At 38.7% G+C, this 26,032-nt stretch overlaps 1 protein-coding gene across 2 annotated transcripts in view; it reads left to right on the forward strand.

Moving 5' to 3' along the window:
• Nucleotides 1–10,981: 10,981 nt before the first annotated feature.
• crlf1a (cytokine receptor-like factor 1a) overlaps nucleotides 10,982–26,032 on the forward strand; it is a 31,026-nt gene continuing 15,975 nt past the window's right edge. For both annotated transcript variants that reach the window (XM_074691691.1, XM_074691690.1), the window contains exons 1-3: nucleotides 10,982–11,387; nucleotides 20,574–20,852; nucleotides 23,475–23,604. In XM_074691691.1, the coding sequence (XP_074547792.1) occupies nucleotides 11,315–11,387; nucleotides 20,574–20,852; nucleotides 23,475–23,604 (482 nt within the window). In that variant the 5' untranslated portion in view covers nucleotides 10,982–11,314. The remainder of the gene's footprint in view (nucleotides 11,388–20,573; nucleotides 20,853–23,474; nucleotides 23,605–26,032) is intronic.

Consider the following 26,032-nt stretch of genomic DNA (forward strand, 5'->3'; position numbering starts at 1 on the left):
TATTTTTTTATTTTTTTTATTTTTTTTAATTATTATGATTGTTATTATTTTTTTATTATAACTATTATAACTATTATACAGTCGAGACAGATGTCTGTCTAACATGAGTCTGGTTCTGTCCGAGGTTTCTGCCTGTTAAAGGGAAGTTTTTCCTCTCCATTGTAACTTGCTAAATGCTGCAAAGTCCTGTACTCATGGTGGATTAAGATGAGATCAGACTCCTTATCTTGTCTTGATGTTGGGTTTCTGATAATAAAGTTTTATTAACATTTACGGGTCTAGACCTGTTAATGTTTTTGTAAAGTGTCTTGAAATAACATTTGTTTTGATTTGGCGCTATATAAATAAAGATTGATTGATTGATATTATAACTATTATTATTATTATTATTATTATTATTATTATTATTATTTCATTTTTTTATTTTTTTTCGTTAAAACCTTTTTTTTTTCTATTTTTGTGATACTTAGTTTGTGTTTTGATAATTGTGCAGAGAGAGTGGTTCACCGGAGTCAAATTCCTTTTTTTTCTTGAGATACTTGTTGAACAAAGGTGATTCTGGTTCTGATTCTGATGAATATCTGAGCCCGACAGGTGAGTCTGAAGGTAAAAAAAACACCCAGAGAACAGTTAAAGCTGAGCTCATTTTTGGTATCACTAAACACGCACAAAGTCTGAGAGTGGCTAACGTTAGCAGAGCTAGCACCAGTTTAACCTGCCCGCTAACAGCTCCATCCACGCTTCCTCCTCCACGCTCTGGAAACTTCTCTGAGGAGATCACAGACCCCTCCGTCCCGACCTCTGGCTCGGGCTCTGACAGAGGTTTACGGCTTGATTTTGATGCCCATCACCAACAACACATTGGCTCCAGATGGAAGGAGGCAGGAGGAGAAGGAAGGAGCGAGACAGGAGGACAGAGAGGAGGGAGGGAGGAGACACAGAAAGGAGGGGGAGCACGGTTGATGTACATCTGTCATGCATTATTGCAGCGAATGCCAGCGCTTCTATCCCGGCTTCAGAAACTATGTGAGGAGGGGGCTGATCTTTGAATCCCTCTGCTTCCTCCTCCTCCTCCTCCTCCTCCTCCTCACAGCTCCACTTTTAGGGACAACACACACACACAGGACTCTCCTTCTCACATTTGGGGAACTACTTTCTATCCTCACACACACACAGACACACACACACACTTTCCCCCCAATGAATTCCTCAGGAAGGAGTCAGCCTACTTCATTCCTCTGGACACAACTTTTCCTTAACAAGGTACTGATGGTCTTGACCTCCTCTTCAAACAAACCCTTCGCTCCAATCAGCGAGGATTGTGCAGTAGGGCTCAGCCGAAGAGGCCTGTGGGTATTACAGAGGAAACGTCCTGATTCTCCCTGATTACTCCCCCCTGCTCCCCTCTGCTCCCCCTCTCCGTCTCACTCCAAATATCTGGTCTCAGTGGCTTCTGGCTCTGCCGCTGTCTCTAACCCGGTGTCGAACTTCTCTTTCCTCTGTCTGTCTGCTCCCTGTGAGCTTTTTCTCCCTCGCCTCGTCTGCGTCCATCCCTCTGATTACTCCTGCTCTGATGTTCAGACTTTCTCAAACCAACTCTCCAGAAAATCTGTCAGATTACTACAAGCATGAATGTTCCCCCCTGAGGTGGAAACACAGCTATTCTGCAAAGCATTAGCCTCTGAAATCCTGCACGGCCAACTGTTCAAAGCTGCTGAGAGGAGTTTGTAGCTGGTTACCAAACACAATAAAACTGATATTAATGCTTTTTAAAGATCCATTAGACCAGGGGTCTGCAACTTTTACTTTTATGGGATCCATTTTTCCTCAGATCACCTGGATTAAAACCATACAGGAGCCACAAAATCTACTTTATCTTCACAGAAAGACAAAAAAGTGGATAAAATTCTAATCAAAGTTAAAATCTAGCGAATACTTTAATTAACTAGAAAGTTTTTGAATTTATTAAATTTTACATGTGATGTCTTGGTTCTTGAAAATTGCAAAAATTAGAAAAAGTTGCGAAAAAATTAAAATATCCAATTTAAAAGAATTTTTTAAATTAAAAATCCACATTTATTTAATCAACTTTCCACAAGTTTAGAAAAAGTTTGAAATTTAATAAAGACAAAAAAGTGTATGGAATTCTAAACAAAAATCAAGTGAATAATTATCCGACCAAGAATTTTTTTTGCTCATAAAATTGTTCATATGATGTCTAAGATTTTTAATTTGAACAAATTTTAAAATATTAAAAAAAATTGAAAAACTTCTTATGTAAATAAATTTGCAAACTTAATTAAATATCAATAAGTTGCAAAACTTTTTTATTAATTTTTGCATTTGAAAATTGTACAAAAACTACATTTTTAAAAATGCGCAAAATTCTTTAAAATTCCCCCAAATTTTACATTTGAAATACACTGCCAAAATTTGAGAAATTTGAAGGAGTAAAAAAAATCAAAATATATAAGTTAAGAAACTTGCTTTACTTTTGAAAAATTTTTTAAATTTCAAAAATTGGCCATTTTTTTCTCAAAAAAATTAGAATTTCAATAATTTGCGAAAAGTTGCTGAAATTACAAATGTTTTAAAATCTTCAGAAATTTGTATTTTTTTCTGAGTTTGAAATAATGTCAAACTACCTTGCAAAAATCTCACAAAAATTAAAAGCTTTATTGCAAGATGTGATGCATATTTTTATTTAGTTTGAGTGTATTTTATCATACCCTCTGTGATAAAAACAAAAATTCTTTATTTTAATAATATTTTTTTAAAGCTACAAGGAGCCACTGCAAAGAAGCCAAAGAGCTGCATGAGGCTCCAGAGCCACAGGTTGAAGACCCTCACACTCAAGCGAACTTGACCATCCACTTTAATATCGGAAATTCTTCAAAGCTGATTTTAATTTAGGAAACTACCGATGGGGGTAGGCGTCAGACAAAGAAGTTTCTTTTCTTTTAAAAGAAAGCAAAGGATTTTTTTTTTCACGAGTCATGAATCTAAAAAAAAATCAAGCATCATGCAGTTATTCTTCTGATATATATATATATATATATATATATATATATATATATATATATATATATATATATATATATATATATATATATATATATAACTCGTATTTTTACAGGAATTTCATCAGAAAAACAATATGTATAACTTTGTCCACAGGGGGCGCCAGAATCAACACCTTCTTAAAAGCTCAGCTTAAGGTTTGCCAAACTTTGTGACAGAAAATAACTTGGAAAGTGGAAGTTTTTTAAATGTATAAATAAATTTAATGATTTTACATCATGTCAACAACTGAGAATAACATCACCCTGAATAGGCCACAAAGTCAAGCTCCGCCCACAGAACATCAGCTGATTTTAACACCAGCCCAGATATATTTATCCTGCTTACTGTACATCTTCAGACTGCTTTAGACCCTCCTCCAGCCCTGCTCTTCTATAACACTCTGTTAACACAGGTCCTCACTGATGCTCGCTCTTTGCTGATGCTCCCCCTGCTTCAGACTTATTACATATACACACATAAATCTCAACCTGCCATTTTTTTTTGTTTTTGCATCTTGAGATAAAAACTGTTGTGATTTGGTGCTAAATAAAGAAAGACTGAAAAGAGAAAGTAGGTGTGCTCTCCCTGCCTTAGTCTTTGGTGTTGGCAGGGAAACAGAACGGTACAGCCAAATTTAAGCCATTGCATGCTGATAATAAATACTTCTGAGTTCAGTGATGGCTCTTTTGATGAATGCCGACCTGACCGATCTTTGAGTTTTACACATTTGGCGGGACGTACAGTGAAACGTTGGAAAATTGTGAAACATCACGTGATGCTGCTGTTTCATTTCACGTTAAACCACAGCCCAGAGGGAGGTGATGAAGGAAACGTCAGGGGACCAAAGATATTAGAAATAATAATCTGGGAACTATGAAAGCCGATCTTTCCCAGGGATGTCGGGAGATATTTTCGTCTGGACCAAATCGGTAGATTGAGCAACAAAACAGCATCAGCGTCCGTCGAGCGGGGCTAGCAGCATAGCTAATTCCATGTGGCGTGGGTTTACATTGTTCCTGTCAGACGCTGGGCCTTCTGTCCTCACATGACTGTCATTGTTTCAGCCGTTCCTGAGCTCGATCTGCTCCCACTGCCTCATTCCTCAGCCTCCTCTCTGCGCTGCACGCTGCTGCGTCTGTGGTGTTCTGGATTAAAGACAGTCTGGCTGGAAGATGTGGTATTAAAAGCCTCTGTTTATGGCTCTGGCTGTACAGTTCAGCACATGTGTGTGTGTGCGTGTGTGTGTGTGAGGGGTATGCAAACATAGGAGGTCACATGTATGGGGCTGTGACAGATGTGTGTGTAGGAAGCATTTCACACACACGCACAGACGATGACACAACATTTGCACCCAGAGAACAAAGACGACGACCACTGCTGTCATAAATCAGCCGTCCCAACGATGACGCCGTGAATGGGCGCTCCAGAAATGACCGGAAAGTGACACAGCAGCCGTCACGAAATTCTTTTCACATTTCCTGGACGGTAACCGCTGGGCACGAGCGGGAACTGCCCCTGGAACAAGAGTCCCCTCTGAGCGAGGAGAAAGGGGGACATTGTAGGCCGGGACCCAAAGGTCGTCATGGCTGTCAGGCTCCCGCTCCGCCTGGACTCCTGCTGACTCACTGCTGGTCCACCAGCAGGAGGGGGACCAGGACTAATTTGTGTCCGTCTCGGGCCACTATTAGTCAAACATTAGTCACAGTGCCCATTTAGTTGATGAACATGGGGAGAGTTTCTGTTCTGCAGACACACTCTGGGGCCCAAATGTGGATTTCTCAATCCCACTGTGACCCTGATGTGATTACATTTCCTCTGCCTGCTGGGTCTCCCTGAGTCCGGATTCTTTACAGTCCGTCAGAGACGCCAGGGGCAGACGGGTGGAGGCTGCGTCACAGGACTCCCACTCAGAGGCCGACTGGTTTTCACTCAGCTGATACCAAACTGGGCCTGAGGGGAAAATGCTTCTTCTGTGGAAAAAAACAGTGGCCCTGCCTGCTTCCCTCTCCCTCCACAGAAAGCCGTCAGAAAACTGGATCCTGATTGGCTGATCAGTTATCTGATCTTTGAGAAGACGTCCTGGCTTTTCTGTATTTCTGATTAAATTTAGACCCACTTACCTCCAAGCTTCTGCAGGAAAACTTGGTTTTAAACTCCACTGACTTTTATGGCGGCCTCTGTTTCTATTCTTGCACTTTCTCTGCTCCTATTCTCAAGATTTTATGCTGCGTTCACACGTACATGGATATTTCCACTTCAGATTTGTTTTTTCTTGGGTGTCATATTTATTCGATTTATATAACCTGCCATCTTTATGTAAAAAATAATGGCTAAAATTTTAAATACTTTAGTTTTTGTGTAGGTTAATAAATTAAAAAAAATCTTAAAAGTATGTAGATACATGTAAATGTGATATCACAGAATTCCGGAAAATTAAACAAACTGCAGTTCCTCAAGTGTCCACTAGAGGCTGGCTCCAAAAGCCGAGGATTCTCCATTTACATTTATGTTAAAACGTCCAACTAAATAAACTTGACATGTTTATGGCTCATTCATTTATTTAAACACACTTTACGACAAGGGTGGGATAAAAAATGAAATACAGATAAATATTTATCATAATACAAATGATGTAAAACAAGTATTAATAGCAGGGGCCTTAACATTAATATCTAAATTTATAATGTGGGGTTAAAGTTTGAGTATTTAAACAAATAATATGAGGGATAATATAGATAAATATACATTTATTTTTAAATATGTTGAGGCTTAATATTGATTTGATAATTAATTCTTTCTGGACTTAGTATGGATATTTAAATAAATACTGTGAGGGCCTACATCAGTATTTCAAATTTGAATATGGAGGCATAACATCAATATTTTAATTAATAATACTGGGCCTTGCATTTATATTTGAATGGACAATGTGGGGCCCAGTATTGATGCATTGATTAAGAATTGTAAAATTCTGTAAATGAGACTTTACCTGTCTCAGGTGATGGGCTGTTATTGGACCAAATATAACACATTGTATCATGAGGCTCCTGGTGAACAAAGCATACTGTACAAAGTTGATTTTTGTTAAAATGTCGGAGTTTTATAAAATTTAAATAATATAATTTAGTGATTCCCAAACTGTGGGCCTTGACCCCCTGGTGGGCCATGAAGGAATTGCAAGTGGACCTCCAAATTATTTCCAAAACAATGTGAGTTTTGTGGGGGTGGAGGGTTTCAGTATAAAACATTAGAAAAAATTTACAGAATAATGTTATAAATGTTAAAACTCAGCTTCATATAAAAGGATGTTATAATTATTATTATTATTATTTTGAATTATTAATTTATCTTTATTTCTATCATTACTATTATTATTTTTTATTTTATTTTATTTTATTATTGTTATTATTATTTTTATTGTTGTTGTTCTTGTTAAAATAATACTAATACTAATACTAAAAATTGTAATTACTATTATTGTTGTTATTCATTTATTATTTTTTATCATCATTATTTTTATTATTATTATTATTATTATTATTATTATTATTATTATTATTATTATTATTATTATTATTATTAATACCATTGTTGTTGTTGTTATTTATTTATTTATATTTTTCATTATTACTTTTATTTTATTATATTATTGTAATCATAATTATTATTATTGTTATTGTTATTGTTTTTGTTATTGTTATTATTATTATCATCATCATTATCATTATAATTATTGTTGTTATTATTATTACTATTATCATTATTATTATTATTATTATGTTTGTTTGTTTGTTTGCTGCTATAGACATGTGACAAGTAAATAAGAGATAGGAACTTTGGTTTTGATTGTCTGGACCACTTTGCAGCTGGATGGCATTGCAGAATTCAGTCCCAAATGTTCAATCTTCAATTTAAAAAAAGGCTCTTGAAACACATTTCATGGCCTCTATATTTATGGGGATGGAGGTGGACTTTGAACAATTCTGAGACTTAAAAGTGGGAGTTGAAAAAGTTTTGGAACCACTGATCTTATCAAGTGTTGTTTTACTGACATATTTGTTGGTTTGTGTCTCTTATGCAGCTTTGCTCATCTTATAATGAAAAGAGTTCTTCTCTTCAGACACATTTCCTTCAAAAAGCTCCTCCTCTTGAACAACAGCCCATGTTTCTAAACGTTATCCTCTGAAACACCATGCACAGACACAGGAGGAACATCCCCAATGTCCTCACACCACCTCATCCTCAGTTTCACTGAGCCCTGACGACAAACGGAGGCTGTTCCTCTCTGGAGAGTCATAAAACCAAACTCTCTGTTCGGTTTCTCCTCCAGCTCTCTCCGTGTACCTGTGATCTGTTTTCTTTCCTGTTTGCCCACAGAGCACGCTCTCCTCTGAGCGGGATGTTGGTGAAAAATGGCGTCTGTGTGATCCATCGAATAGCTGTGGCAGCTTTAGGATCCAGCTCTGGTGGATCCGGCTCATTGTTGCAGCTTAATGGAAAAGAACAAAGCCTTTGTTGATGCTATTAGTAACACCTGCGGTTTTCCCTCCATGAAAAGTCGAATTCTGTGCCGGGAAAAGCTCCGATGATCAAACCTTGTGGTCGTCTCATTTAATTACGTCTAATGTGTTTAAATTGTACGTTTGGGCTTCTTGTTTACATACTTAACAAAGGTCACGGGGACCTAAAGGGCATGTTAAATAAATACGCCATAAATCAGCAGTAAGTGAGACAGTTTGTGGCTGTTTCAGGACGTCATGCTTCTACTCATGCTTAGTCACTGCCCCATAAAGAAGTTACGAGCAGCGTATTGAGCACAATGGCTCAGTAAACAAAGTAAACAATGGTTTGATCCTGTTAAAAGAAACCACAGGGTCATGTTTTATATGGAATATTACAGCAGAGGAATCTCTGCACGGCTGACGTCCAGAGGCTGCTTTAAAAACCAAAGAGAAGAGCTTCCTAAATACTTGGTACAGTTACACAAAGTACAGTTATAGAAAACAACGTTAGCGACTCTTAAACTTGTATTAAACCAAGAGACTTTTGTTCTTCCTTTGAAGGAAATAACTACAGACAGAAAATGTTTATCATCGAGGCTTATAACTAAACATTAACCTCCTCCCTGAGTCACCAGAGTCTACTTTATTAGCAAACGTTAGCATCAACAAGTAACAGCAGGAGTTGTTTACATACATCGTCTAAAATACTCAGAGCTAGGAAACGTTAGCTTACAGTTGCATGAGCTTTAAAGTCATTTTGGTTGAATACAAGCAGCAATCTGTGAGAAATGAAGCCAGTGAAGTGTTACAACTGCAGTTCCTGTTGTGTCCACTAGAGGCTGGCTGCAGAAACTTCAGAAACCACATACACACCCATTCAAAAACTGATTTTTACAACAGAAATAAACATGTTGAGAGCCTGGGCCCTAAAACAACTTAGGTCTGATTGTTTTTTTTTTTTTTTATAACACAGCAGTTTAGGGGACGTCAATATCAGCTCTGTTTATCTAAAATATTTAAAACAGCCAGTGGCAGAAAAATAAAAAGCTATAAAAACAATATAGCCCATAAAACATAAAAAATAAATCATATAAGAATTAAAAACATAAAACAACAATTTAGAGAGACATTAAAAGACCCATCAACATCCATTTCCAAGATGGCCGCTGTCAACGACTTGCCTCAAGACGCTGCATTAGAAACAAATGGGTGATGTCACAAAGGTATCTGTGCAGTCTATGATCTAACAGAATAAATCTCCTCCGGGTATCACCTGGATAAATAATGGACATTTTACCAGAATGTAAAACTTTTTGCCAGGTACCAAAAAACGTTTTATTTCCTAGAAGTTTTCTGGATGAAAACCATTTTTGTATATAAACAAAAATTTGACGGGAAATTCAAGAAATGTTAGATCCAGAAGTGTAATCAATAGTATCATCAGCATAAAGGTGAATGTGACGATCAGAACAAGCTTGTGGTAAGTCATTGATAAAGGCCCCGTTTACATGACAGTGTTTCATCCGTAAAATGTTTTAGCAAGCATTCCAGGCCTGTAGGTGGCGCTATAACTGTCTTGTCCAGTAGAGCGGAAGAGCAGAAGTGGAGCAGCAGATAGGGATGGGTACCTGTCACATCTAAAATGATACGGTACCGTTGCCTGGTATCTGGCAATTGGTGTTGGTACTCAACAGTACCAATTTACGGTTGTCTTGTGTGATTATATGGTTAAAAAATTCAATTTCTTTAATAATAAAATTTCTTTTCAATTTGCAATATTTATTCTTTAATACATAACCTTGTAATACTGTGTTCATGTCCAGTGTGGACAGTATGGAAGCGGAGTGTGACATCAGTGTTTCCACTGAAAACACTGGCTTACTGTTTACATGGCAACGGTGGCTGCAGCATTTCAGAAAAATCCCACCCTGGAGGCCGTTCTCGGCCGAAACTCAACAGAACTTTCGCGTTTCACCCTCAAACCGTTGTCGTGTAAACAGCCTTAAAGATTGAACAGTAGTGGACCTAAGAAAGAACCCTGGGGAACACCTTTTCCCATTAACAGAAAGCCTTACTGTGCCCTGAAGAGAGACACATACTGGTATCTGTGATGGAGGTTGAAGACGAACCAGAGAGTCCCATCGCATGGAGCTTATGGAGGAGGAGACAGTGGTCAACCATTTTAAAAGCCTTTTAAAGATCTATGAGTATTGCCCAGTGAGCAAACTGTCGTCCAAAGAGGATGTTATGACTTTGGTGACTTTAAGGAGAGCTGTTGTTGTAGAAAAACTTGACCTGAAACCAGATTGATATGGAAATAGAATTTCAAACTCATTAATATTTTGATAAAGTTGACTGAAAACTAATTTTCACAGGTATCAATTGGCATATTTGATAAATCAGACAAGGGGAATGACAGAATGTGAGATTTCAAGGCCATCTGGGTCAGCTCCACTGCTAGAATCAAGACAATTATGCATCCTTTGGACTTATTTTCCTAAAGTTTACAGGTTTAAAGTTCACAAAATGTCCTGAAAAACTTGAATTAACTTGTTGAGCTTTGAGAATATTCCCTGCTGGAAATGTAGAAATGATCCTTAAACTGAACTTTACATTTAAAAAGAACATAAGATTAAAAATAAACATGATTTTTTTTGTTTAAGTGTATGCATATGTCTGTTCGTTGAGTCAGTGCCAAATTTAATTTAAACTGTGATTAAAATGCAATTAATCACGATTAATCATGATTATTTGCGATTAATCGCGATTAATTGTGATTAATCATGATTATTTGCGATTAATCGATTACAACCCCTTTAATTTATTAGATGAATTCTAATCGATTCCTACCACTACTTCAAATTAAGTAAAATAATTTCATTTCTTATCGACTCATCTTGTAAGAAAAGTGTTATCGGGGTTTTTTCTTCCCAGAATGTGACAGTTAAAGCGTAAAACTCCAGAAAAGGTCAAAGAATGTGCTGTCGGGTTAGTTCGTCTAAACACAGATGATCTGATTTTCTCATAAATTCAGCCTCAAATCTCTGAGGACAAAAACAGCATTCAGGGTTTAAAAACCAATCCTCCAATCCAGCAGAAATCAGTCCAGTGCTTTAACAATGATGATAACACAGAGCTGTCAGTCATGTCTGAGTCACACCTGGTGCATAAGGCGAAAATAATTCAAGGTTTCAGAGGTGACATGAGAGAAATGAAGATGCTCCAGGGTTTGGAAACTTTTCCTGTGACTGTCAGTGACTCAGTCCAGTCCTCCAGCTGAGACCTGAGGCGAGGAAAGATCCAGATCCAGTGATTCAGAGAAAGTGAATGGTCCCCAGCAGAAAGAGAGGAAGAGGAGCAGTGAAGGACGGAGAGGGGAAATGACTGTGTGGGAAGAGAGAAAGCGAGGGGAGGGCGGGGCTTATGGAGTATGAACTTGTGTCTGATTGAGCTGCAGGAAGCATTAAGAGCAGAAAGACTGCGAACAGGACTGCGAACACTCACCCTTTCAGCCTTTCCACGGGACCAGTGGCCTTATGGGTCCTCAGGAGGGACTTTTCCCCCCGGGTCGCGCTCTTTCTTCCTCGGACTTGCCTTGCTAACACAATCCGGAGCACTCAGCTTGAACCCGGGCTGTTTTTCCTCTTCCCACTGTGCGTAATTTCTCCCCCGGATCGAAGAGAAGGCGACATCACAACAACACGAGGACGAGGGATCCGGACAGGATCACGCAGACCGTGGGGGGAAACATGAAAACCGTGTGGGGAATGTGCTGGCTTCTCCTCCTGCTGAGCTCCTCCGGCGTGCTGTCCCTGTCCACACGTAAGTTTCTTCTCCCAGAGGTCCAATCCATGCGCAAAGGCAGGGTCCTGCTGTGGGGAGGGCTCGGTTCGGCTCCTTTTTTCAGCTAGGATCCGTTTAGCCAGGTGTCACCCACAGATCCGAGCTCTGGGTGACACCGACTCACTCCAGGGTCCAAAATAAGACTTTAAGAAACACAGAATCTCACTTTTTAAGACTCTTTATTTGGTAATCACTGAATGCATCCAGCGCACATTCACACTCTGCTTTAAGACACCATGAAAAGGTTACAGGAGCATTAAAGCTGGGAGAGCATCAGCGAGGGCAAACAGCTCAAATACTGCAAAATATGAAGAGGGGAAGTTTTCCAGAGCATGTTACAGATAATGTGCTAACCTGGCATGACTGGGAGCAGAATATAAGAGGTTAAATATGGGAAATGATCTGTTTGAAGGCAGTGCACATGGAGCAAACACTGGACTTTATGTTAAATATGTTAAATAAAGAGGGTAGAGTCAGATTTTACACAAAAACAACAACAGGACTGAAAAAAGTCAGCGCAGAATAAGAATAATCAACTTTAAAATGACTAAAAGCTAAAGTTGGGTCTGAAATGGACTTATTAAAGTGACTTTAAATAAGTAAAAGTGCAGTTTTTATAAGATTTGATGTTGCAAAAGTTGCACCAAGCTCTTAAAACAATCCACAGGACTTTTCAAACTTCCATAAATGAGGACACTCGTGTTTAAATTTCAGGAAACAGCTCCAAAAGTCGAAACCAGCGTCGTTTTCTGTTAATGTGCTGCAGAAAAATGGAGACTCTCAGACTCTGAAGAGGCCATCTCCCACGTTTGATGGTGCACACATTAAAAAAGCACTTCTTCCACCTGACACCTCTTGTTATTGATGCTCTCTGCTGAAGTTTAGCTGTTGTATCCCTGCAGAGAAAGCTCATCTCCCAGGAGGCTGAATTTCAACAAGTCGGGGCCATAATTCCTTTAACACATGGAGGGTGAAGAAGGGGGCGCTTTACGGACCGCAACAAAGCAGTGACATCACTTGCTGAGGTTTTGGAGAATGTTAACCGGCAGCTTAATGCACAGTAACGTAAATAAATCAAAGTTATGTCCGCTCCCCCTGTTTGAGTGGCTGGATTAGGTTTTATGGCGAGCTCAGCGGCGGTTAGAGAGCAGCTCGTCTGAAAGCAGCTCCTGTTATTCATCCTGTTTGAAAGGCGCTAATAAAAGAAAGTGTAGTTTCAGGGGCTTAGAGGAGACAATGGGCGGTGATCCCGAGCTGCCCTGCTGTTTATTACGGGCTCTAATTGGTCGTTAGGGTTTTATCCTCGGTGATAATGAAGGGAGCTTCCCTGCTCTCTCTGGGGTTTGTGGTTTGCAGATGCCACTGAATAAAAACCTGTAAATGTGGAAATCTCTGCTAACATGTAATTAGATTTTAGTGCGGCTCATAATTTTGGCTCCATTCGTCCTGTTGGTGAATAAAAACATCATCATGCTGGATGTTAATCCTTTACAGACAGTTTCTGTCCCTAAAAGTCGACTTAAAGTCTCATTCCTTCAGCTTCTTTTTGCACATTATGACATTAAAGGATCACTTTTCCTGCGCTGAGATGTTTGCGTGAGTCAAAGACCTAAAAACACACAAACATGCATCGATACAGCGGTTGATATAGGCGCTCGATGTGGCTTTCTTTGGAGGATCGGGCCGATCCAGTTTTCACGTGTTTTCAGCACCGTCACGCTTTACGGCAGCTGTAAATCTCCCTGTACTTTACACTTTCCCCTTGACTTATTTTCCTAAAGTTTACAAGTGTAAAGTTCACAAAAAGTCAGCAAAAACTTGAATATATTGGTTGGGCTTCAAAAATATTCCCTGCTGGTAACGCAGAAATGATCCTTAAACTGACTTAACATTTACAAAGTATGTAAGATTAAAAATAGATGCTATTTTTTTGTTGTTGTTTAAGCATATGTCTGTTCATTGAGTCAGAAATTTACCTAAACCCATTTAAGCTTAAAAATGTTAATCTCATGCCAAATATTGATATGTGATTAATCATGATTAATCACGATTAATCGGTTACAAAGTCTCTAATTGCTGTGAATGCAGTAATGCATTCACAGCATATGTTCTTCTGTGTCAAAAAAATTTATTGCTGTGAATGCAGTAATGCATTCACAGCATATGTTCTTCTGTGTCAAAAAAATTTATTCTTCTTCTTCTTCTTCTTCTTCTTCTTCCGCCCGCTTTTTTGGACCACTAAAACTTCTACAAACTTCAACCGATTTTCACCGTTCAAACTTCAAAACGTGTGTTCCAGTGGGGACAAGGGGGCTATGACTCTTCAGAAACTTTTCACAAATACTTTCCGAGATATTCAACAATTTAAGAAATTTCGGTCCCATAGAGATGAATGCGGAATTTTCAAAATTTTCTCCCTTCAGGACATTTTTTTCAGCCTGCTTCAAACCCTTCTCATTCAGTCATAAATTCAGCTACAAACTCCATTCAAACTTCAAAATATTCAGCTATCTTTTGGCTTCATTCAGTGGGTTTCAAATGTTTCTTAGCATTCATAGTTACTTCACAAGGACCCTTCAAAGGTCATGATGCATTTCAGCTCTTCAAGCCATTTAACATTGGTGTGTATTGGACGGAATGTTTCAGCTCAGAGTGGGAGATTCAAACGACAGAGCAGGGAGAGGGGGAAACAAGACCTGAGAAACTTCTGGGTAAACTGCTCTCTTGGCCACATTTTTTGAGCTATCAACACAAATAAGCCCTCAGCATGTAAGTAGTCTTGTCCTGCTTCTGACAAAGTGGTTTTTAAAGCAAAAGGATGGAGCACTTTGTCACAAAATGGCCAACTGTCGGGCAAAGTCAGCTCCGGCACCCATGTACTCCAATGTTAATTCCTGAGGGGTTTTCTCAGAGATCAGTCAAATTTCCCTCATCTATCTATCGCTGTCATGGGCCTATTTCTGCATCTTTAGACATGAAATTAACACAGACAGCTTCCTCAGGGTCTCAGGATTCCTACGGTGTGATCATTTTTCTTATCGGCCCTTTGGTTTTGTCACAGTTGTAGGCAGTTTGACACCTTGATTTCAGTGAAATGTGTTGGGAATCAACAGACTCCACCAGCTCTCTGATGGCAGTTGGTAAACAATGATCACCATGGCAACATCTGGCTTCAGATGAGCCTCAGCTGACAGGCTTACATGATTAAAAACTTACACACAGGACACACAGAATTTCATTTTAACAGCGTTTCAGAGATGAGACTTGCATTTTCCCTCAGTCAGGTCATTATTTCCATAACTGTTCTTTAAAATTTAATTCATTGCTTCAAATTTTGAAAAGATGCAGCCACTTCAACTTTAAATTCATTTATCCATTTAACTGATTCATCCATTAATTTCCTTTCATCCAAGAGTTCATGGCAGGTTAATTTAGCATTCTGCATTAGCAGTTGAGTGCCAGCTTTTCATGAATTATTGCAACCATTTTCAGACATAAATTCAGTCATTCACATTTAGCATTCTGCTTTTGCAGTTGAGCACAAGCTTTTCAAGACTTAATTCAAATATTTTTAGACATAACTTTAGCCATTCTTGTTCAGAATTTTGCTTTAGCAGTTCAGCGCAAGCAATTTAAGACTTCATTCAGCCATTTTCAGACAAACCTTCAGTCATTAATGTTCAGCATTCTGCATTAGCAGTTGAGCGCAAGCTTTTCAAGACTTTTTCAACCATTTTCAGACATATCTTCAGTCATTCAGGTTCAGCTTTCGTTGCATTAGCAGTTCAGCGCAAGCTGCTTCAGCATTCTGCATTCACAGCGCAATTTCTTCAGAAATTGCTTTTCTAGTTCTTCTTCTTCTTCTTCTTCTTCTTCCGCCCGCTTTTTTGGACCGCTAAAACTTCTGCAAACTTCAACCGATTTTCACCGTTCAAACTTCAAAACGTGTGTTTCAGTGGGAACAAGGGGGCTATGACTCTTCAGAAACTTTTCACAAATACTCTCCGAGATATTCAACGTTTTACGAGATTTCGGTCCCATAGAGATGAATGCGGAATTTTCAAAATTTTCTCCCTTCAGGACCTTTTTTCAGCCTTCTTCAAACCCTTCTCATTCAGTCATACATTCAGCTACAAAATCCATTCAAACTTCAAAATATTCAGCTATCTTTTGGCTTCATTCAGTGGGTTTCCATAGTTTCCTAGCATTCATAGTTTCTTCACAATGACCCTTCAAAGGTCATGATGCATTTCAGCTCTTCAAGCCGTTTAACATTGGTGTGTATTGGACGGAATGTTTCAGCTCAGAGTGGGAGATTCAAACGACAGAGCAGGGAGAGGGGGAAACAAGACCTGAGAAACTTCTGGGTAAACTGCTCTCATGGCCACATTTTTTGAGCTATCAACACAAATAAGCCCTCAGCATGTAAGTAGTCTTGTCCTGCCTCTGACAAAGTGGTTTTTAAAGCAAAAGGATGGAGCACTTTTTCACAAAATGGCCAACTGTCGGGCAAAGTCAGCTCCGGCACCCATGTACTCCAATGTTAATTCCTGAGGGGTTTTCTCAGAGATCTGTCAAATTTCCCTCATCTATCTATCGCTGTCATGGGCCTATTTCTGCATCTTTAGACATGAAATTAACACAGACAGCTTCCTCAGGGTCTCAGGATTCCTACGGTGTGATCACTTTTCTTATCGGCCCCTTGGTTTTGTCACAGTTGTAGGCAGTTTGACACCCTGATTTCAGTGGAAATGTGTTGGGAATCAACAGACTCCACCAGCTCTCTGATGGCAGTTGGTAAACAATGATCACCATGGCAACATCTGGCTTCAGATGGGCCTCAGCTAAAAGGCTTACATGATTAAAAACTCACACACAGGACACACAGAATTTCATTTTAACAGCGTTTCAGAGATGAGACTTGCATTTTCCCTCAGTCAGGTCATTATTTCCATAACTGTTCTTTAAAATTTAATTCATTGCTTCAAATTTTGAAAAGATGCAGCCATTTCAACTTTAAATTCATTTATCCATTTAACTGATTCATCCATTAATTTCCTTTCATCCAAGAGTTCATAGCAGGTTAATTTAGCATTTGGCATTAGCAGTTGAGTGCCAGCTTGTCATGACTTAATTTAAATATTTTTAGACATAACTTCAGTCATTCATGTTCAGTATTCTGCATTAGCAGTTCAGCACTAGCTTTTTACGACTTCATTCAGCCATTTTCAGACATAACTTAAGCCATTCTTGTTCAGAATTTTGCTTTAGCAGTTCAGCGCAAGCATTTTAAGACTTCATTCAGCCATTTTCAGACAAACCTTCAGTCATTCATGTTCAGCATTCTGCATTAGCAGTTGAGCGCAAGCTTTTCAAGAGTTTTTCAACCATTTTCAGACATATCTTCAGTCATTCAGGTTCAGCTTTCGTTGCATTAGCAGTTCAGCGCAAGCTGCTTCAGCATTCTGCATTCACAGCGCAATTTCTTCAGAAATTGCTTTTCTAGTTAAATAGATTATTTCTTGGTCAGTATATTTCTATGCAAAGTTTAGTATCAGCACTTTTGAAGGTTTTCTTCTAAATTTTTTGACTATTTTTTAATTTCTTTTGTAAAATTGACTTTTGTTAAGGCTTAAGGAGTATGAACTATTCAGGTTCTTTGTTATTTTTTCATTCATTCATTTATTTATTTTTGTTCTTTACATCTTAATTATGACTTTGTTGAAAAAGCAAGTTTATTGCAATGCAGTTTATTTTATTACAACATTTAAAAAAAACAATATGTATGTAATACTGATTAATCTGTGATTAATCACGATTAATTGTGATTAATCGCTTATAAAGCCTCTAATTAATGAGATTTTCTCTTGGTCAGTTTTTATGTGCAAAGTTTTGCGCTTTTTGAAGGTTTTTTTTTTTAATCTATTGATTTTTTTTTAAATTTGTATTGTAATATCAAGTTAAGGCTTCTGAGTTATAACTATACAGGATTTATTTTTATTTTATTTTATTTTTTTATTGTTCTTTAGTTCTTTATTATGATCTGGTTAAGAGAGCAAGTTTATTCATCAGTTACAAAGCCTCTGATTAATTTGATTATTTCTTGGTCTGTGTTTTTGTGTGCAAAGTTTAGCACCAGTGCTTTTGAAGGTTTTCCTCTTAATCTATTGACTATTTTTTTAATTTCTTTTGTAATATAATACAGAGTTGTATTATTTCTTTAATCTTGAATTATTCAGGATTTATGTTATTTATTTATTTATTGATTGTTTTTCTTTAGGTCTTTATTATGAGCTGGTTGAGGGAATAAGTTTATTGCAATATGGTTTATTTTATACTTAAAAATAAAAAGGAAATGTACGTAAAACTGGTTACAGTATATTTAAGGGTCTAAAAGTATCTGTATCAGCAAAACGTATTAAAATCAGGTCAAAAATCTGTTCAGAGACATCCCTAATCTCCTCCGTGTCTTTTTGCTGCGTGACTCGCTGTCACTAAATGTTGAGTGACTTGGTCCTCTCGGCTCATCCACGCTGGCCCCTCAAAGTGCTCCACATGTACGTCCACCGTCGAGCAGACACGTCAGAGTCTGAGCTCGCCGTACACTCCAGGGCGGCGTCATTAAGCGTTTAGAAAAGTGTTTTCAGCCCCTGAAGACGAGCTTCTTCTCCTCGCTCTCAGTCCTGTTTCTGTCTCAGACCGAGCTGCGCTCCGAGCAGCCTCCTCAAACAAACAACACTTCCAGGCCGTTTCCTCCAGTGAGCGTGTCGAGTCGAGACAATAAACAGCAGCGAGGTGTCTTTCTCTGAGGGGTTTGAACCGGTGGATTCAGGGTGTTAGAGGGCGTCACACTCCCCCTCCGCTCCGCTCAGAAACATAAACACTGCTTGTTATTCAGCTGGATCAGCAGCACATTATTGGCTAATCACGGCCCCCTTTGAGTCTCCGGTAACAAAGACAAACGCCCTCTCTGCACCCACTGCGCTGTGTGCTGGCGTTGATGAGCGAGGAAGTGATGTGTCGGGGTTATGATGAGAGAATCAATGAGGACAAACGGCTGAACGAGCGTCTTCAAAGGAGAGCACGGTGTCTGTCAGCGTACAGAGGCTGGCAGCTGGAAAGACGTGGCCCCCGGGCCAGATTTGGTCCTGGTCTGACAGAGTGTTCCCCTCAGACGTCAGTGTGCTCAGAGTTTGATCCACAGGGCCGCTGAGGCGGGCAGGAAACCCGCGTTCAGCCCCAACATGTGAGCACAGAAAGTCCTCCACCACCACTCTCTGTTTGTCACGCAGAGCAAATGTTTTTTACAGGAGGAACCTGTGGATGAGTGACAACAACACAACACGACATGTTGGTTACACACGCTGTCATCACGCCACAAGACACGAGACAAAACATTCACAGACGGACAAGTCTGTTGTGTTCAGGTTCATTCAGACTTAGTGATCAACTTTCACAAAATCAAGACTTTGTAATCTTTAGAAAACGAGCGGCCAGCGGTGCCTCGATCCTGGAGGACGGAAGAAGAAAGACATCAGGGTGAGGGCTGATCTGTGCTGGAGAAAAACATGAAAAGACGACTGAATCAAATCTCAAATATGAAACGTTTTGAACTTTTCAGAAAGCAGCAAAAGACGACAGCAAATCTAAAACTTTTTCCCTCAAATCAGCAAAGTTATCTCCACACAAGAAACCAGCAACAGTGGGTGTTTGTATTTACCTGTTTCTCAAAGGTTTGTCTTAACATCACCATCCAGCAGTGAACGCAGAGCAGATTTATCTGGTCGTCAGTACATCGTCAAAGGTTTCAGTGTGTTAGTTTAACTCTGAGGTTCAGTTTGGTCAGAGTTAAAGGTTCAGACGTAGAGATGCTCTGGTGTGTAGTTCCATGTTTGGGTCAGGATCCAAAATGACCGGCTCCTACATTACCCAGAATGCACCTGAAGAGCAACTTTAATGTGATCTCTTAGTGCAGTAAACAAGCTGTGTTTCTGAGGAGGATTAAAGCCACTGAGGGGAAAAACAATGAAGACTAGAAAATTGAAAAACAGATCAGGCATTGCTTTCAAATTTTGAGTAAAAAATTAGACGTTCATGAGAAAATATTCTGATACTGAAGTCAGAGTTCAGACCTTTTCAAAAATGCAAGTAAATAAATAATAAATAATAGAATAAATACATGAAAAATAAATGAAAAGTAAATATTAAAATAGATGAATAAATAAATGAATAAATAAAGAGTAAATAATAAAACAAATAAATAAAGAATAAAGAAATATTAAATAAAACAAATTAATAAGAAATGTGAATAGTACATAAAAATAAATAAGAAATAAATGAATAGTAAATAATCAAATAAATGAATAAAAAATAAATAGTAAATAATAACAAATTACTAACAAAATAATAAATAAAATAAAAAAATAATTAAAATAAAAACAGTTCATTTTAATATATTTTAAATTTTTTTTTTTCTTTTTTGTGACAAAATGGAAATTAATGTTTATGTTTGAGGATTGTTTTGCTTGTGGTCTTTCTATAAGAAAGCAGTAATGGGATATTATTTTTATCTTTATATTGTACAGTAGGGGCTGGAGAAAAAAAAAATATTGTAGTTTTGGGATTTTTTGTTAAACAATTTAAATTGTGATTCATTGTTAAAAAAAAAAATTCTTTTCAAATTATGTCTTCAGTTTCTGTCTTTCTTTTTAAGCTGGGTTTAAGAAGAGCTGAAATGTCAGATCCTATGGGTAAATCCTACAAACTGACTCACATGATGTGCATGTTTAAGGAAAATGTGCTGTAGATATCTGTAGACATCATCATCATTTAACTTTTTACTTGGTCTGGTTGAAAAAGTGAACGAAAATTGCAAAAATCGGAAATATTGAAGAATCACTTTTTAAATTGAATCGGCACCCCAAGAATCATAGAAGGAAAGTGTCCCAGCTATTGTACATGTATTTATATGACATGAATGAAACAAAGACCAACAAAACTAAATGAAACTAAGATTAAAGTCTGAACTCAAACGTTAATCTTAGAATTTTGACTTCACTCTCATCCTCTTCGACTCGTCTGATCATCGTGAGCGTCACGTTGCTCGTTCAGGAGAAGTTGTCTGATAAAGTTGCTCACCTGGCGTCATCTCCTCCGCTCTTTCAGATGTCGCTCTGATCTACCCTCAGGACCCCGTCCTACGCATGGGGTCCAACCTGACGGCCAGCTGCTGGATCCACCCGGACCTCGGCGTCCACGCCAGCTCCCTGTTCTGGACGCTCAACGGCCAGCAGCTGCCCAGCTCCCTGTACCGCGTCCTGAGCCCCACCAACCTCAGCGTGACGCTGGCCGGACTCAACGCCTCCAGGCAGACGTCCGGGGACAACCTGGTCTGCCACAACCACAAGGGACACATCCTGGCCGGGTCCTGCCTCTACGTGGGGAGTGAGTCCGCTTCTCCACTTCCTGTGTGTGTGTGTGAGGACATGTGTGTGTGTGTGTGAAGGTTGGGAGGGAAAGGAGGAAAAACAGAGAGAGCAGGGCAGGTTTTAGTGTCCCTGGTTGTATTTTATCTTTAGTCGTCCAGCCTTCAGACGAGCAGGAGGCCTCCTGTGTGGTCCATTACTCGCACTATCACTCATAGAGGTCACTTTACACAGACACGTGTGTGTGTGTGTGTGTGTGTGTGTGTGTGTGTGCGTGCTCTGATACTTATGAGGACCAGCGCTAGTGTTCCTGTTGTTCTCTCAAAGTGAGCTCTTCACATGGCGTTATCTCCTGGAGTCAGAGAAACGAGCTAGCTGTTATCTGGAATCAGCCTCATGTGTGGACATCGTGCTAACTAGCTTAGCTTAGCATCATGACTGAGCGACCCCTTTAGCCTCTTCAGTGCCTCTAGTTTCTCTTTAACTCTTGTTTTCAGTCATAAACACTTGGACTCAGTGTTTCCTGTTCTTTCAGACTTTATGCTGAGGCATGTAAACCTAAGCAGCTGGATTGACTTTGAGTTTAAGGTGATTTAAATTAGCCTAATTCACAATAAAACATAAACTCTGTGAAAAATTCTGAATGCTGAGACATTAGCCCAAAATCTGCCCTTTTTCTCAGAATTCTCAGTGTGAAGTGATTTTTCTGAATTTTTTATTTAAGAGTCAGAGATTGAAATCAGAATTCTCATTTTTTCTCAGAATTTTGAGGTTTTAATCTAAGAGCGCTGACTTTGGTTTCACTCCAACTTCTGATTGTGTTGAGTTCTCAGTTTGAAGTGATGATTTTTAATTTCATTCTTAAAACTAAGAGACTTAAATAAAACTAAGATTATTCTCATTACCTGAGCTCTGAGGAAAATGAGAATTCTCATTTTCATCTTGGAGTGCTGACATTTTTCTCATTCATGAGCTCTGACCTCATAGAGTTCTTAAAACAAAGCTAAATTCCTGATTTTTATTTGTTAGATTTTGAAGATTAAATTCTGAATTCTCAGTTTTCACAATTTTCTCAGAATTATGAGAAAAAAAAACTCAAATTAAAGTTTTAATTTCAGAATTCTGATTTTAAAAATTCTTAGTTTGCAGTGATGGTTCTGGATTTTTGTTCTTGGGATTTAAAGATTAAAATTTGATTTTTTTACTTACAAAATTGAATTCTCATTTTTCTCAAATTTCTGAGAAAAATGAGAATTCTGATATTTATTGTGTAGCGCTGATTTTTTTCTCTCCAGAATTCTGTTCAAAGCCAGATATCAGATTTTTCTTTTCTTTTCTTTTCTTAAATATAAGAGTTAGAGTCTGAGTTCTCACTTCAGTTTCAGAAGTTTTTACAGAAAAAAAATGAGATTTTTTTTTTTTATCTCAGGATTCTGAAATTGAAAGACAATCTAAAACAAAAGTCCCCAAAAAGAAAAAAAAAAGTCTGATTTTCTTTCTCACTGGCTCTCAGTTTCGTCTGTAGTATTTGTAGGGTTGGGTACTGAACTTCCAGGTGTCTGTATGGCACTGACCAAAACGTCGGGGTAGTACCCAGTATCAAACATGCCTCGTGTGTTGATGCCAAGCTTCAGTACCCAAAGGGTTAATCACGTGATCAAGAGCTGATAAAGCCAGTGGTGATTGGCTCTAATGTTACACTTGTTTGGAGAAAGCAGGTTGTTGCTAACTTAGCAGCTCTGTCTCTGTATTTAGCCTCATTTCAGATCACTTTAGCATCTCTGCAGTAAAAAAGCAACCATGTGAAAGTGAAGTGGAAAAATACTACAGTTTAAAAATAAGACTCAAGATTTGAAATGTAATGTGTGATGTCATTTTCTTTTTATTAAAATCAACGTTATAAAATTGGTACAAAAAAACTATCATTCAGGACCTGGTATCAAAGTGAAGGTAGTGGTATAGAAATTTTCTGAAGGATACCCGGCCCTAAGTATTTGGTGTTTCCTGTACAAAGAGACTCTGTTAGGAAAGGTAAATTTCACATCTTTAATCCATGTTCGTTTTAATCTCTGAATCCAGACGATCAGATTCTTTACTGTGCAGGAAACCTGGAAACACACTTCAGAGGCTTTGCTGTTCACACCGTGTGTGTTTCTGTATTAATCTGAGGTTAATCTGGATTAATTCTGTGATATTAGAGAGGAACTAAACTTTGTCATAAAGAGCTGAGATTAGTCTGAGAACACCTGCTGCTCCAGGTTTAATCTGCAAAAACATACCTGGGATTTCTCTGACTATGAAGAGTGAAAACTGCAAAAAAAAAACATGTAGGATTCAAAAATACAACCATATATAGAAACATGTGCCTGCACACCCACACACACACACACACTGACACACAGGAGATGCCATTTGGATCGTAATCTGTGCGACACTGGAGTCCAGCACCTTGTGTTCTAAGAGACGAGGAATGTTGGCGGGGATCCTCAGCACACACACTCTCACACACACTCTCACACACCAATTAAGAAAGAGCAGGCCATTTCCAGAGGAACACCTGGTGTGTGAATGCCCCTCATCACACAGAGCTCAGGTAATGGCAGCAGCTGACTCAGTAACCCTCAGTCTCTCCTCGTCCCAGTGCCTCCAGAGAAACCAGTCAATCTGACCTGCTGGTCCAGGAACACCAAAGACCTGACGTGCAGCTGGGCTCCAGGAGGAAGAGGAGAGACCAACATCAGCACCCAGTACAGACTCAAGTACAAGCTCAGGTACCACACACACTCCACACACACTTCACACACACACACACATCCAGCTTTTCCCGTCACTGAAGGAAGATTTGTCATGTGGCTCTTTGACTCCTCTGCAGTGGCTCCTTGTAGCTTTAAAAAACATTATTAAAATAAAGAATAGTTATTTTTCTTCCAGAGGGTATTGATGATTAAAGACACTGACACTAAATAAAATTCTGTGTTAACATTTAGTTGAACTAAATCTTCATCCATCTGTCAATAAAGCCTGCCACCGCTCTACTTCACCTCCTACAACATCAACAGCCCACCAACTTTCCATGCACCTGTGGCTAACCTCAAGTTTTACAGCCCTGGGAAGATAACTACATCTACAAAAAGACTAATCTGGAAGAAAACACAGATTTTAATTCTCTGTGGATGGATTCATTTCACTGACAGATTAATATATATGATTGATATGTGGTGAGACATAAACAAACAACAAAAAATGATGAGTCCAGCAAAATTATCAAAATATTTGTTATTAAATTAAAGTATTCTTTCAGAAAAAGTATTTTTTGCAAACTGATGAAATTTCTATTTTTTGATTTTTTTTTTTTTGCATTTTTTCGGCAATTAAAAACTGCAAGTGTTGCTGTTTTTTATATTTCGAACTTTTCTAAATTTTTGATTTTTTTTTTTTTTTTTTTTTAATTTTTGCAATTTTTTTAAAGGTAGAAAATTCTTGCAAATTTGAAATTTAATTTTTTTTGCAACTTTTTATTTATTTTTTTTGCATTCTTTAAGAACTAAGATATCACATGTATGATTTCATAAATTCAAAAACGTTCTATTTTAGATGAGTTTTCACTAGATTTTAACAATGTACAGAATTTTAACCACTTTCCAGTCTTTATTGTGGAGATAAAGTAGATTTTGTGGCTTTTCATAATTTTAGAATTTTTTTGCAAAAAAAAAAAAAAAAAATTAAAAATAAGTAATTAAATAATTAAAAAATTTAAAAAATGAAGAAATGACACTCCTAATATTATCAATATAATATTACCACTTCTTGACTCTACCTCCTGACATATTTTACAATCCCCCCCAAAAATACACAAGAACGTCAGCTGTCTATCGTTTAACGTGACCTAAAGCCTCGTTTTTAACCTCTTATAACTAATGAAAACAAAACTTTTCAGAAAAAAGAGGACTTTAATACAAGACAGCCAAATGATATCGTCAAATCACCACAACAATCAGATGTGAGAAACATTTCTTCCAGGTGTATTAATGTGTTAAAGTTTGACCACAGCCTATCTGGAATGATTGGGGAGATGGATTTTTTGACCTACACTGCAGCCAGCCACCAGGGGGAGCAGTTTTTGTGGAGACCTCACTTCAAGCTGAGCAAGATGACGTCCATTTTTTTAAAGTCTATGGTTCAGATCAATAAAGTTTGTTTATTTTGAAATGAAAGATTCCGGATGACATCACAGCTGCTGTGACATCACAGCTGCTGTGATGTCACAGAGGAGCGTAGAGATGAGGGGAACGGAACACAGAATCTTTATAGGTACCAGAGATTTCCAGTTCTCAAGCTCATAACAGAGCAGAGATCAAACCGAGAGGACGCTTTCTTCAAGGATTGAACGAAATTCAACAAACACAGAACAAACAATGTTTGACCAAGAAGAGTCAGGATTCACTATTAACTGGGCTGATGTGATGGAGATGGAGGAAGAAAAGGATTTTACTCCTGTCCTGCCAGAGTGGGCCACATTCAACATCAACAGCCAAGAAAACAAAGGCAGCCAGAGACCCACACAGCAGGAGAGGAAGACCCCTGATCCATGTAGAGAAGGAGCCGTCCCTAAAACCAACCCTGCCCAGGTAGAAAGACCACTGATGATGGGGGACACTGAGAGGCTGTACTATGAAAGACAGATCAGAGAGCTCAGAGAAGAGGTCAAACACCTGAACCCCACCTTCATCCCCACTCAGGATATGTGCCAGTACTTTGTCAAAACCAAGGATGAGCTCTTGGGAGTCATATCCGCACAAAACAAAAAACTTGCGGCGCTCTCAAGGTCCAACCAAACCCAGAGACCTGAGACTGAATCCATGAAACTGGACAACGCCTCCGTTCTGCTGATGGAGGAGTTGAGACAGGAGCTGAGGGTGAAGGAGGAGGCCATTCAGGAGGTGAAGGAGGAGATGGCTCAGCAACAAGCTCTCGTTGGATCACTGGAGGACCAGCTGAAGACCGAGAAACTGAGGACGGAAACCCTCCAGAAAGAACAGGAGCAGCTCAGGCTCGTGAGACAGGAGTTTACCAACCACAACCAGGAGCACGCTCAGAAGCTCCAGAGAGAGAAACTGTCCCTGGAGCAGCAGGTAAAGACCCTGCAGAACGAGGTCTCCAACCTCAGATCAGAGGAGACAAAAACATCCATCCAGATGA

The sequence above is a fragment of the Halichoeres trimaculatus genome, unplaced genomic scaffold (assembly GCF_033239565.1).
Source record: "Halichoeres trimaculatus isolate MK-OKI-2021-1 unplaced genomic scaffold, fHalTri1.1 fHalTri1_scaffold_17, whole genome shotgun sequence".
NCBI lineage: Eukaryota > Metazoa > Chordata > Actinopteri > Labriformes > Labridae > Halichoeres > Halichoeres trimaculatus.